This window comes from Branchiostoma lanceolatum, chromosome 14 (assembly GCF_035083965.1).
Source record: "Branchiostoma lanceolatum isolate klBraLanc5 chromosome 14, klBraLanc5.hap2, whole genome shotgun sequence".
NCBI classification, from domain to species: Eukaryota; Metazoa; Chordata; class Leptocardii; order Amphioxiformes; family Branchiostomatidae; genus Branchiostoma; species Branchiostoma lanceolatum.
Window position 1 is genome coordinate 5,933,284 of NC_089735.1, and position 14,957 is coordinate 5,948,240.

The 14,957-nt window shown below is 40.5% G+C and overlaps 1 protein-coding gene across 4 annotated transcripts in view; it reads right to left on the reverse strand.

The window, feature by feature from the left end:
- The window catches only part of LOC136448284 (zinc finger CCHC domain-containing protein 7-like), a 62,934-nt gene that overhangs the window by 34,283 nt on the left and 13,694 nt on the right, over positions 1-14,957 (reverse strand). For 3 of the 4 annotated variants that reach the window (XM_066447645.1, XM_066447642.1, XM_066447643.1), the window contains 2 exons: positions 10,671-10,720; positions 3,255-3,371 (listed from right to left, as the gene is read on the reverse strand). In XM_066447645.1, the coding sequence (XP_066303742.1) occupies positions 3,255-3,371; positions 10,671-10,720 (167 nt within the window). The remainder of the gene's footprint in view (positions 1-3,254; positions 3,372-10,670; positions 10,721-14,957) is intronic. The other variant, XM_066447646.1, reaches the window with a different exon arrangement.

Consider the following 14,957-nt stretch of genomic DNA (forward strand, 5'->3'; position numbering starts at 1 on the left):
TCTTTATTGGCCTAGTCCCTTTGGCAGGAATGTCTCATATTGTACGCTTTATTCCCCAAACACAAGCTCCCTGACAATTAATTAGATTAAGCTCCTGCTTTCTGTGGGAAAAAGAAGTGCCAATACAGCGGGATGACAACATGTCCCCTCGGAGGGGCGCTGCCTCAGATCCCAGCCACTAAAACAGCTGTCATGTTTAAAGAGCCCTGAAGCTCTAACAATGCAGTTTGGGTCTCACAGGACATTCCCAACAAAATAAGGGACAACATCAATGCATAGGACAGTCACCGAGATTCCCTCCAATTGCGAAAAAATGCACAAGTTGAGTCTGTAGAAATGATACAAGACTTGTTCAGTTCTTTGCAGACTCATCAGAGGGAGACTAATTCGAAAAGTTTTCCCCTCAATGAAGACATTTCAAGCATCATTGAGTCTGGGCCTTTTCATAGGTAAAGAATTCCCCCTCGGGGGAGGACCTTTTCTATGCCAGATCCCCAGCTACAGGGTGTAGCTCAAAACATTGTCATTATTCCAAATTCCCATAATCACTCCTTTGCACCTTCAATGCACAGATGTCAATGCTTTTTGTCAATGCAGGGACCAGATAACCCCGAGATTGTGTGGTGTTAGGCCCGGGAAGTAAGACCAGACCAGGTGTATAAGCTCTTAATCCCCTGCAAAATTTGATTAAAAACGCCTCCTCGCCACCACCAGGACCAGTTCAAATCCTTCCAAGCAAAAGAAAACATTCGGAAAAGCGGGGACAAAAGTGGATGTGACTTCAAAGACAGGGACAAGTGCCTGGCACAAAGGGACTACCACAACAAACGAGTCGCTCCATTCAGCCCACTTTGTGTCCATATATGGTAGAAACCTCTTTAGGAGACCCCTTGTCTTTTGGAGGACAATGGACTTCTGATGGCATGTCTGAGTTGGGGTGAGAGAGATTCCAAAACAGATTCCTCTCAAGCCAGCTAATACTCAGCTTTGTAAACACTTAGGACGATTCATGAATTTCTGGTGGGGGCGTCATGCCAAGCCATGAACAGGCATTTCTGCTTGAGAACACCTGTTAACAACTTTGGGGATGGCTTATATGCATTATATCACACATGATTAGATGCATCATTAACCTTGTAAAGAGACTCTTCCACGTCAAACCCCATACTTTTGAACATAATTCCTTCTTGGGGTCTTAAACTTACAAAAACGTTTTGAATTTTCTGTTTGTGTGGTGTGAGGAAGTACTACTGTGTACACCCTCAAACAAGAGAACACAAAGTATGTTTAGTCTTTAAAGAAAACCTCCTTGTTTAAACCTAGCAATACTATCAATGACTCCCTTAAAATTAAAAGTACTAGTTCTTCAGTTACTGGGTAGGTAAGATGATAAACATAAACAGAACAGGTGTGTGAGGTCAAAGGTTATCTTGGTCATGTGACATCACCCATGTCTGTTGTTTGAAGAGTCTCTCCTTTAACCCTACCAGAAAAAGATAAGGAAATACTCTTCATTACTTTTTCTACCACAATGAAGCCCAAATCTTACAGAAATCTGCCTCCTCAGTTGTTGAGGTTTACAAAGGCAGGAAATTAAACTTGATGGAAGTTTATAGACATTTTCTGCCAATCTTTCATATGATTGGTACACAGCCACACAGTCACATCAAACCCACAATTTATCATAAAAACAGACCTCACTATTAATGATTCATCATAAAAATTTGTCTGCAGTGTTTTATGCTGCCAACATGTCACAGTTAAAACTATGACCACAAATTTGACCAAGTTTACCACTTTTTTTGTTTAAAAAAAATTGTTCATCAAAAAGTAAGGAATACGTGTTCTGCGTCACATGTCAACGACACACACCCTCTACTTGAAAATCTTGCCAGCCCACATGGGCCATTGGTTCCTGGTCTTGCAGTTCTACCTATAACTGCAATTTTATGAAGTCAGCAGCGGTGGGAGTGTCCCTGCCAAGTTTTATCGTCGTGTTGCCGCAGCATGAATTATGCCACCTATATAAAATACGAGGAAATCACCATCTCCCAGAAATTGATTTCCCACTAATATAGAATTATCGGGAGTGCCTTCTGTTCGATAATACCCACAGACCATGACTCAATACAATCTTCCGTATTCATTATGCTATCATACAAATCTGATATATTCATTATGTCATCTAACAGGGAAAGGAGAAGGCACTCCCCTGGGAGCACTGTGGGTTCTTGGTGGAGACAGCTGGCTCACTTACCTCCCAAATATGGCCTAATTTAAAGACAGCGGTCAGCAGACCTGTCGCAAAACTTTACGTGAAACCTCCACACATACTGCAGGCGATTGTTTTACTCACTTTAAAGCCCTGCACAATTCTTATCAATTTTTTTGCGGTCAGCAGCACATCTGGTGCACAACTTAACGTAAAAACTCCAGACATACTGCAGGTGAATTGTTCTACTCACTCTAAAACCCTGTATGATTTTCTTTAAAAGCTTAGTACTCTTTGGTTTCCGGTTCAGTCCTGGTTCAGGGCATCTTGGTTAGGGCTGCACCGTCTTTTGGAAGGGACGTAAAATGGGGGCCTGTGTTCGAGGAGGTGCCTTGGAAGGGCTACATGTGACAACCCCTCCCTATAAAATGTACCCTGCAACTGAAACAGCAAGGAAACTGGCTGCCTTTAATATGTGCCACTGGGCACTACAAGGGCCTGAAGGAACGAAAGAACTCTTTGGCTCTCCTATATAAGCAATGCATCATGGGACAGCAAGTTTCAAGTGGGATAGAAGAACATGGCCGCCAGTGTGCCGCGGGTCCAGTGCGTGGGGGGCTTAAGAGGCTAGGAAGGTTGAACAAATGACTTAACACACAGAACATGCTAACCAAACAATGAATTCTTTATTTTTCTTCTTTCGCATCTTCGTCTTTGACTTTGGAATACTCAGGGCTTGAAATACATTTTTCAGCTTACTTATGCTGATACACATGGCAAAAAATTACTTTCACCAAACCTATGTTGCAATTTTTGGGGGGGGGGGGGGGGCTGGTGCTGGGCGAAAAAAATAGTTTTCCGTTTTTTTTGTAATTTAAGACATATATTTCCTCATTTTACAGCTTCTTTGTACGATTTGCAGTATGGTACAAAACTTTCCTTTTTGCAATGAAAAACTGATGCCCATGTGAATGCCATCCATATAACCAAGTCACAAAAAACACAAGAATACAACACTGAAATTGAGAGTGTGTGTACGTACAGGTGGTTTGGGGCAGACCTTGGACAGGTGTCCCACCTGGTCACAGTTCCGACAGCGGACCCTGGAGTGGCTGATGTCACGGTAGTACCTGCTACGCTGGAACTTCCCAAACTGCACCTGGAAACAACATCCAACACAGGATTAATGAATGACAGATAAAAAGTTAGAAAGATAAATTTAAAGCAGTTATTCTCTATAGAGGTGCATAAAGCATAATGCTTTTTCAATTAGCTGTTAGTGCAATGCTTTGCAACAGCTTGCATTTTAAGCCAAGCATACCAGGTCGCCCCAACTCTTATCATTTAGGTTCTTAAAAACTGCAAAGAATATGTCCCAAACACCAATTCATTGGCTCCTTTATTTGCTTTCATCTTTAGTACTAACTAAATCACTGTGACATGACAAAATTAAAAAAAAGGACACGTCATGATTTTTTGCACTTGACAAAGATCTAGACCAGCACACAAGAAAAACTAAGAACCACCCCAGACAACCAATGAGCATCCTGAATTATCAACTTGTACTCAACACAAGCTTAGTGCAATATGACAAGTATTGACTATTTGACATCTTTGTTGATTTCCCCAAACAAAATGGAGACATGATCTGACATCCCATCCAGCGACGTTTAGCTAGCCCCTATCACTCCTGTCATCCAACAATAGAAAGATTAGCTGCCAAGATGGGGTACAAAGAAATGACTTCTCCTCCGTGATAGTTTGCACTGGCCCCAGCCAGCCATGGGTCAGTGGCTACCATCTTGTTTCTTGACCCATGATGTCCACAGGTGACACCATCATGGTGCTGAAGCTTATTGCTGCGGCGACTCTTCTCTCTCATCCAACACTGTGGACCACAGTTGTGTTTTAAATTATGTTGGTTCAATATTTGTATGCCAGAATTTTGAAGTCCTTCCTGCACCAGGTGGTGCAAGGGTGGCACCCATCTCTGTTTCAATAGCCCTTGGGCCACACAACTTTGTGAGATCACTATTAGCAGTGGGCTAGTCCACCAGTAGTGGCATGTGTTCAATTACCGTACTTCTTACCAAATGCTGAGTGTTAAGCAGAGAAAGCAGTACATGAATGTTTCATTTCAAACTCTTTGGTATGACTCGGCCGGGAATCGAACTCACGACATACCGAATACAAGACGAACACTCTACCCACTTGGCCATTGCCTCCGATTCTGACAAGACTAACTGTATGCCAGAACAGGACAAGGGAATGTAAGAAATGATTTCTCAGACCATCTCAAACAATTTCCTAATGATTATTTGCAAGGGATATAGAAGGAGGTTTTAATTATTGGATATCATTACAAAGACAGGTCACATGGCAGAATGTTTGAATACAAGAGGAATGAAGAACTCTGTCATCCCCTATGTTTCCAACCATATGACCTTACTCATGTCCCCGTGGGGAAAACTATGTGTTCACTATTTAGACTTGTCTTTTAATTTTTTTAAGATTTTCATTTCTGAGTCATATACCATCAAAGTCCACTCTCAGCTTCGTAGAAATTGTAGTAGGCAATCATCAGTAGTAGGGGACTTGAAGCTGAACTGACTACTGCAATTAAGGTTTGGATAATTTCTAAAGGATTTCAACTGTTTTCTTTGGGATAAGTTAGTTAAGTCACAGTATGGGAGGTCAAGTCCAAGTGATCTTCTAACACCCCAAACCAGTTAGGACTGCAGGTCTAGTTGAATCTGTGCATGTGCTGAGAAGATTTACCCTAAAGATATACATCACTATAAATCTTCTATTTAAATACAATGTTATATATTCCTGTTACCAGAACACATCTGTTTTTGCTGTGTTTTTTTAGGTATGAGTAGTAGATAGGCTCAACCATTGCACTTGTGAAGGTGTTTGTCTTAATACACATTTGATTATATCATATGAGAGGAAACTGCACAAATTCTCAGTCTGAGGTGGCAAACATATAAAAACTTGAATTAAACACGGCAGAAATTAAGACTGAATCTCTAAAACTACAAGAGCAGCTCACACGTATAAGCTCTTACAACTAATGGTCACATCACATACGTATGATATACTGGCTTCATCTTCTGTACCAGACAATTCCTTTGCATTATCTGATAAGACTGTATTAAAGTCCCTTATGCCCTGCAGCCTGGGGCCACGGGGAGAACATAAGAGCCTTAATTATCACAGGAAATACAGTCTACAAGAATTGGAAACACCTAACAACATCCTTATCGGAGTCATTCATATCTGATACCTTCTTCCTTCCTTTCCTCTCGATATCATATATCATCTGACTCTCTGGGGAGGTAACTTCTCAGCAAGTCCCCACTGCTATCTCATGCTTTTATTCCTGGTGAACTTTGTAGCTCCTCAAGAGTATATGCTAAAATTAATACTGTTGTATACCTATCAATTTTCATTTCTGTGTACAATCGATGTCATTTCCTCATGCTGGATCAATTAGAGTCACACCTCATGCACCAAAGGAAATAGTCCCATCTCTCTTCTTCATCTTACAATAAATAATCATTAATTATACTTATGAATTTTTCAGCCATTTTTTTATGGTTTGGAATTGGAGTTGCTATCTGTAAGCTTAGGCAGTATGCTTTGGTTTACTGTATATTCGATTGAGAGGACATGGCATTTCTTAAAACTCTATGTCCACTTTTCTGCATTGCGTGAAAAGGTTTACTGATAATCGTTGAAGAGCCATATCTCAGTTAACAATTATCTTTTGACACAAGGAAAATGTTATCTCCTAATCATGGGATGAGACAGTGTGTTTTGTAAAACCTATCAAAGTTCCAATCTTAATTACATATTCAGACTCCTTTTGTCTGATATGGCTTCGTCTTCCCAAGGTTACATGACTAAGTAACCCCATACTGTAATGGTTGTTGCCTGTTGTCTGACAACACCACACTGGTGTTAGTCTACGGATAAGAGCTGGTCTATTCCTTCTCATCGACTGCCTTTATCAGAAAATTGAGCACCTTACTGCCCAGACAAGGCTGCAACCCTTTGATCTAATTGGCAGAAAATAGAGGAACAATTTCCAGGTGGACCCCTTCTTATCAGTCTAACTAGTAAGGCTTTCACAAACAGGTGTTACACCGGCACAGCACTTCTGCACATTCCTGTGCACTGATTTATGCATGGTTTTGCAGTTTTTGCCATTATTTTGCTGATGAAAGCCCTTCATTAAGTATTCATGCAAGGCATCTTTAAATTGGCAGAGCTGTAATCTACAGAGGCTAAGCCCAAGTCCCAAGGATCGGAAGCACCTTCCGGCGCTTTCCTGATCTTCAAGATAAGCCACTGTTATATTTCACTTTATTATTGCTTATTTGTTTTGCAAATGAGCTGAGTGGCGCATTTTCCTTCAAATATTTGGTTGGCCTTTCTGTTCTCTTCATTGGTTTTACAAATAGTAGGGTCAAAGGAAACAATATGGAAAATTGGTGAACAACGGGAGTGTGAGTTTTAGCGGGGAACCAATGTCAATATCACGGAGGATAATGGATAAAAGGGAGACAACTGTTTCTGTGGGAACGGGTTGGTTTATCGGGGCGGCTATCTCCAGACTTGTAGGTTGTGTCTCTCCATCACAGGGCCCGCCACACCTCCCTTCATCTCCAACCTCCCGCAAACCGGCCCAAACCACACCGAGCATAAAATTGTCTTTGTGTCAACCAGGGGTTCCCCGCGAGACCCCTCATTTGGTGGCGCCACCGAAGCGAACCCCCTCCAGGGCACAAGACTCATTATTGCTGCCTTTCGGAGATGGTGGCCCACCTAGGACAATAGTCACTTTGTGCCGGCAACCACCGGGGATCTGCCAGATAATGACGACTGTCACAATGCCATCCCCAGTTCTGCTGTGTCAGAGAACCCCTCGATAAAGATCCCGCAGCAGACAGACAGTGTCACCTCCTTGTCTGATGGTGTTCTTTTATGAAGTGTTCTCTCATGTGTCTTTGTATTTCTGCATCACACTGGACCATCTTAGAATGTAGGTGCAGGCCTATAATGGTCCCAAACGCATGAAACACAACATTCTGGTTCCTTTGCCTGAATACAAACTTCCTCTTCCTGAATACAAGTCTTCTCTTTCCTACAAAATTCAGTACGGTATTGCATAGAAAGTGATGCATGTTGTAAACTTCACATGTTATCACATTTACCAGTAACACACACATATTACTTTTCTCCTGCAGGTCCTCTCTTTTAAATAATTTCCCTGTTGTCCAACTGTGAGTCAATACATTTACAGCCTGTTTCAAGGCCCACCAGGGTACACTAAAACAAAGATTATGAAGCTGTAATTCCCTTTAAGAAACCTTTCTTTCACTCTATTGACAGAAAAGGTCCCAAGTTATTTTAGATATCACAAAAGCACATCCATCATTCTGCTTTGATGATGGACTCCCTCACAGGACAAGACCATTAATTTTGCTGCATCTCTAATATAAATTGATTTGTCATTTATGAGTGACAAAGTCTTGCTGTAATAAAATTTTATCTTGGGAATCTTTTTGTAGCACTTCTCCAGCATCGCTGAAGTACATGAGTAGGCTCCATTAATAGCTTCAGTTCCAATATTAACTGTCACTTCATTTGGCCCCATAACAAGTCATATTCTCCCCTGTGACTTTAAAACCTACATTGCCGGTGACATTTATATGCACACCCACAGTATCAGCATTATCTACCCATAAAAACATATCACTAGCTTCTCCGAGCAATAATTAAGGCTACTTTTTAATACCAGTCTTGGTTTCTAATGTCATATGTCTTCATTTTTACAAGCAGTTCGTCTTAGCATTTTAACATTGCTACTATCTTTTGAAAAAAAAATGTAAAAAAATATTTTATTTAAGTTTTTTGTTTTGCAATTCATGCATTGTTATGCAGCTTCCTTTGACTCTGATAACTGCTTGGTGGAAATCTTTAAAATTAGATTCCACAACTACCTACACTTCTGAAGTACCCTCAAAATATGGATTATATTGGGAAATGTCCCTACCTCATTAATTATGCACATCTATATAGGCATACATTAGCCCGATAGTCATCTATTTCTGAAGTGTCTATGATGATAAATGAAGTCTTCATTATCTAATTAATGTATGATGTGAAAATATTATTCTCATATAGTGATTGATATGCAAACATCTGACGGCATATGACTGCCACAAGAGCCTGCTTTACTTGGAAATGCTGCAACACAAATACATGTACATCAAATGTAAACATGTTTATTGTGCTAAGCAGAAAATCAGTCAAGATTACTTAACAACACAAGATATATTATATACCCACTTTACACATTGAATTTCTCGATATCGGGATTGGCGATATCAGGACGGCAACAGCTTTTTCAGCTGTATAAAGAGGAATTCTATGATTATATGGTCAGTATATATATCAACCCCCCCCCGGAGGTGGAACGATGATGATGATATTACAAGGACTTTTCTGGATATCATGAAAATCCCCCATGACAGCTCCGAAGCACTTGTACCACACCTCAGCGGGAGTCCTTGATAGCTTCATCGCATGTGTAAGCCAAGCTGCCAGGAGGGCGCTATCAGGCAAAAATCTAGGCCAGGGGTTTTTACAAATTTATAGGAGATTTGCCATTTCTGTTCTTCCTTGCATTCCTTTATAGTAGAGACACTGTGCTCCAATGTAATGCCATCAAACACCACGGAGAGTCCATAGTTCTCTTTGGTATGGGCAGCAAAACAAGCTATGGGTAAAATGTTAGCTAGATTCTGCCTCTCACGTTTACGTCCAATCTCAGTCCTATTAAAGTTGCCCACAAAGTGTAAGGTGAAGAAAAACTTGTACAAACAACAGGTCCACTGCACCCAGGATATTTTTTCTTCAAGTTCAACAACAGGACACAATAGAATGGACACCAAGGATGTTCCATAACACATGGCGCAATCATGACATTGCACTAATATCTCTAAATTCACTGTATAAAGCGGGCCAAAGACTTTGAAATAATAATTTGCATACGTCTGTGAGATGATAATAGCTCTTAACCAAAAAACCTAGGTGCTTAGTCCAATTTCCACTAAAAAAACTTTCTAAAAGGTATACAAATGAGTTTCTCAAATTTTCTTTAAATCAAGAAGTCAACATCTATTTTGTACAAATGCGCTTGATTTAAAGTGTGATGCATCATATTAGTTACTGAAGAAATCATCATGAAGTAATAAGGAAATGGTTCCATTCATTTCATCCGTCATCATCTGTAAGTAGTTTCTGATCTGGAAATACCGGTAAGCTGGTGTGCTATGCTGAAGGGCGGTTATATCGGCTATATTGATACAGATACAGACACAGAAATACCAGCACCTTTATTCATTTAGTGCTTATTTGCTGTTTTAGCAAGTAAAAAGTTGTGGTTTTTTTTCATTCAGGTGCTGCACTCACAAGAATGCAACACATTACAAAGACACACAGATCTAGATACACATTGAAGTCACCATCTTCAGAAGATACATCCCTCAGTTATAAGGTTCCCCCAGTACCACGTAACATTTACAAAAGCCCACGTGCCTGTAGTGATTAATTATCCTTCACATTGGGGGTCACCTCCGCAACAAGCAGCCTGCTTGCAATGATGAGACAACACTTGGACTCCGGGAGTTAATGTTAGTAATCACGGCTGGGAACAATATGGTCCGCAATATTGGGTAGGGACAGCACTGCGAACAGTTTTCTCTTTACAACTTTCTTCTTTGTTTGAGGCGCCAGAAAGAAAGAAAAAGGTTGCAAAAAAGGACACTAATTTAGACTTTCATTTTTATTGTTTTTCGAGCTGTTATGCACTTCCTTGTTCAATTTTTAAAAAAACTGCCCTTTTGCAGTGCCATGTTTTGTGGACCAGGATTTCACTTTATCATCAGTGTTTTGCACTTATAAACCATAGATTACCCCTCGATGTCACCCTGTCCTATCTTCACAGTTTTATGTGGCTTTTCTCACTTTACTCTACATGCAGGAGTAAGGAGATGTGTGGCAAATGGCAGGACGTTACCATCAAGTGCAGCTGCGACCATAATTACGACCAACACCGCAGGAATCAGCCACGGTACATGCCGTAATAATGCTAATCATGCATTATAGATACAATTATGTTCACACAATTTCGGCAGGATGGAGAAACATTAATCTTTCAAGCTGGCGTCTCACAGGTGGATATAGGGTTAGATCCCAGGAAGTGTTATTTTTAGTGTAGGAACCCTCTTGATAGGGTGGCGTATAAATTATTATTGAGTGCAGGCAGTTAGATGTTTGCGTGCAAAGCGTATGGCTTCCTTTGATTGTATTACGACATTAGGAGGTAATGGTGGGGTACTTTCACCCACGATGGAGCATAAAATGTGCCGTAATTCCTCCGTACCTCTCGGTCCCGCTCGTCCACTTCCCAGTGCTCTGCGTCACCGCCGGCGTCTGCAGGGGAGAGGAGGAAAAATGACCTGGGTTATGAGAACAAACAGGTTTGACGTATCAGTTGTACTTTGCTCTTAACACTGGTGCCCCGGCCAAGCGCCAAAAGGCTTTTAGGCAACCCCGCCGCCTTTTAGCCGTAAGTGTCCGGCGTACAGCGGGGCATACTCTGCCCTGCGCCCGCCCATTAGGTCCTCCAGAGGCCGGGTGTTATAGGAGGGCGAGAGAGCGAGGGCCGGAGGTTGCGACTCGGTGAAAGCATCTTGATTGAGGTCGGAGCATAAGCCCTTAACAGGTAAAATGGTAAAGTGTCCCTCTGAGACAAATTTTCGGGAGACAGAACGAGCAAAAATCACTTACAGGACTTTGTAGGTGCCGGACAATAATGTAGGAAGATGGCTTCCCATTGCCATGGTCAAAAGTAGTAAAATAAAAAGGATTTCAAGGGGATTTTCCTTTCAAAAACCAACTGAAAATATAGGAGAGATGGCCGGCCAAAGAGGTGTAGAATCATTAAATAGTTATACGGCTTAGCTGTTGCGAGGTGAGGTGATAGCCACAGGGCCATTCAGAAGTGGAAAAGTCATAAAACACAGGCAGAAAGGATTTTGAAGGGATTAATACTTATGAAACAAGTGCAAGAGACAAGTAGCTTGCCCCATCAAAAAGTTTCAATGTCAGGTGAAGTGTGAATCTGATCCAGTCTCTTCTTTTGACCTGAATGGAGGACTAAGGACAGAAAGTAAGAAAGTCGACAACTAATCTATGAATACGTCTGGGAATGATCATAGCAAACAAAAATAAGATCATAATTGATCATTACATCAAAAATCTCTCTCTCTGAAGTCTGATCAAACAAAAGTAAGGACACAGATGAGAATCAAAAATCAAAATTATTAGTTTTCCTTAGATTAAGAAATGTCTAATAATGTCTGATGTTTGTGCATTTAATCTTCTTGTGTTTCAACTATCTTATAGAATGTATTTTGTAATACAAAACAAGACAACAAGCTTATACATTTGGCTCAAATAATTCAAGTTTGGGAACTATTTGAGACCACTGCACTGATTTTTTGTCAAGTCATTCCAAATGGAATCACTGATGAATTGCTATGGAGATACTTATCAAACTTTCATTTTTCTAGTCTTACTAACTCTTAAACATTGTGTAAAACGCACAACAAAAGCTTTCTGACTTGCTGTTTACTCTTAAGCAAAGGGACGACATGCATTTGCTTGCAAATCATGACCTCTGCAATATAGCAAAAGGCTCATCAGGAATTGCCTAATGCATTGAGAAGACAAATAGAAGCATGCAATGTTCTGAGATCCTTGTACATCGGATATAGCCGAGGACTAGTCCGGATGTTCTAAGTGCTTGCCGGGTTTTGATATGTCAAAAATATGGCCATAAGAGCCTTCCTACTCTCATAATAGGCTTTCCCTAGTCCTAAAACAAGGAAGTTTGGCCTTTTATTCCATCGCAACTGTCATCAGGGAGCAATCAAGGCTGTTTCAGCCGCAAGCCCTGCACGGAAATTGAATAAAAAGTGCTTTTCTCTATACCGTTATTAATCACAGGGTTTCTAGGATGAGTGCAGTAATGGTGTCTGGGTTTAGCTCGGAGTTAGATATGGGATAGGGGAGGACTGGTAGTTGTCATTACGGTAGGTTTGTAAATACACATGTACCTAAGGTCACTCCACAGCAAGGAACACATGGACAGAAGACAAACATGGATGAAGAAGAGCATCCTGACCTTGTCAAAATACAGCAGACAGATGAGGAGTTTAATACTGGGTACCAAATCAAGGCTACAAACAAACATGTACATGTTTAAAGGTTAATAATATTGGTAGTTATCTAACTTATCTCTCGATCTCTACACTCATATCAAGATTTTATGGACATTCAAATAAATAAATAAATAAATAAATATACAAGATAAACCAATAAATCTAAGTCATTTACTCCATACAGCATTCCTACAATCAGAAACGTTGACCTTCCTACAGTATGCAACGCAGGCATTCACTATAACCTTAACCTGCAGCAGCAGAACACAGTGGACTACTACTACATGTACTTAACCTGAAGCAAATCAGACACAGTAGCAAACATTTGCAAACTTTTAAAAAAAACAGTGGAAAAAAGGATTAAAAAGTCAGGTGTCCTTTGACTTTGAACCAATCATCGGCACTGGCAGTTTGCATCGTCCAGCACAAATATTTGTAACTGCCGCCTGAGAGCCGCCAATAGCATCTTCAGGGACTCGTACCAGCCTTTTAGTCGGACAATAGCAACACCTTTAACCCCAAATTGAATATCGGGCACAGAGAGTTATTAATCATTGTAACAGCTAATAGTGCTTCTACAGAAGCTCTATACAGCCAAGGCTGGAAGGGAATTCCCAACTAATAGATGGATTCCCTCTCGCCCAAGCCCTCAGATTCGCCCAGCCATCTTCAATTTAGGTAAATTGAACGTTTTGCCCTGTCATGCATCACCCCTGTCATCTGGTAACAATGCTGCTGAATTCCGATAAAAGACAATTCTGGACGAATCCGTTTTTCGGGTCTACAAATGATAACAAATAGCTTGTCTGACACCTCTTCAAGGCATCTCTGACCGGTAGACAAAGTATCTTCTGGTACAGTAGGTTTGAAGGATCCAGAAACCACAGTAAAATATATGGATGCTCTTCTCATTAGTAGCTTTAAAATCATTATCATGTGTTTTGAACTGCTTTTGGGCAAAAGTGAAATAACCAAGAATGCTATGGTCACTTACAAAGCTTACTTCGCATACATATTTGTATCACTTGATACACAAGTGGTTTTGTTTCCACTTATCCCAATATAGAACTCCAATAAAACATCCCCAAAACAGTGATTAAAACTAAATTAAAACCAACTTGATTATTTTTTTCAACAGACACCAGACACTTAGCCCCAACACTGTTTCAAATAGAAAGGGACTGAATGTGAAAATGTGAAAATTGAATTAGAGTGCTTAAAACCCCCATCTATCAATTCATGTGGTAAGATGTTCTGATGGGGGCCAAATGATGATTAAGCTCCATTTAACTCTTTGCTAGTCGTACCATTTGTCTCCGGCTTAGGGCTTCCTGGCAACAGAGATAGTGGTCCGTCAGCAGTATTCCTGAGTCAAAACATCTCCACACAGATACAATCAAGATACGGTGAAATATTGAGATATTAATGAAAGTTTGATGATGATTAAGTGTGGTGCCTACTCGCACCCGGAGTCGGCGTGTTCTATATATTAACCCTGTTCTGTATCTCACAGGCAGTATTACAAACATAAAACTTTCATCGGCGAGAACTAAGAAAGAGTTCTTCACTTCTTGAGGGAGCGTCTGACAACATGTGACTGTATTCTTTCAAACTAAAGAATAAAATTAAACCAGAAGGACCACAAACATAAGAGTGTGCCTGAATGTTGTACCATTTCAGTACGTACTTCTAAACAGGATGAATCAACATTCTTGTGACTTTATCCAATTTCAATGATAACGTTTTTATGGACAAGCTGAGAATTCAGATCATTTCTGGAAAAAAATTCAACTTGCTAATAGTAAATGTAATGATATCCAGTGATATTGTTTTGGTAAAAAAATGAACAAACATACAAGCTTTGTCGAGTTTAGAATCCTAATTTCATCCTTTTCTTTCAGAGGGGGATGTAAAGCTGGCAGCCCTGTGTAGAGGGAGCTTTATGCATTAACTTATTAAGCTCAACTGTCAAACCTTTGCACATAAAAGAACCCAACACACTGAGAAGAGTAGGAGTAACCTGGAGTGCTTGGTAAAAAAAGTGAGTCATAGCGAAGCTGCATTGCACTACCACTAGCTACTTGAAAAGCATCATGCTTCACCTCAACTGAGGATGACTGGTTTACCTTACCTTGAACGGTAGGGTAAAGCAGTATCTTGTATACTGTAGTTTGTTCATAGAAAATGTTTGGGAAAGTTTCTTGTACAGGTCCATTTTCATCTCATTCACCTGAGACTACAGCTAGAGTTGAAAAGGTGAAGTGGACACTTGGGAGACCAGGTCCCATCTGGACACAAACCTCAGCTGGTCAGCTACTTTTGCCTTTCAATGCCATGGTACAAAAAATGACCACCACGTGAAATTGCAATTTTGAACCTGAAAGTACCTCTTTTCACGGTTTTGTCCAAAACCAGATAGCATTTCAGAAGGCATATTGTTTCTG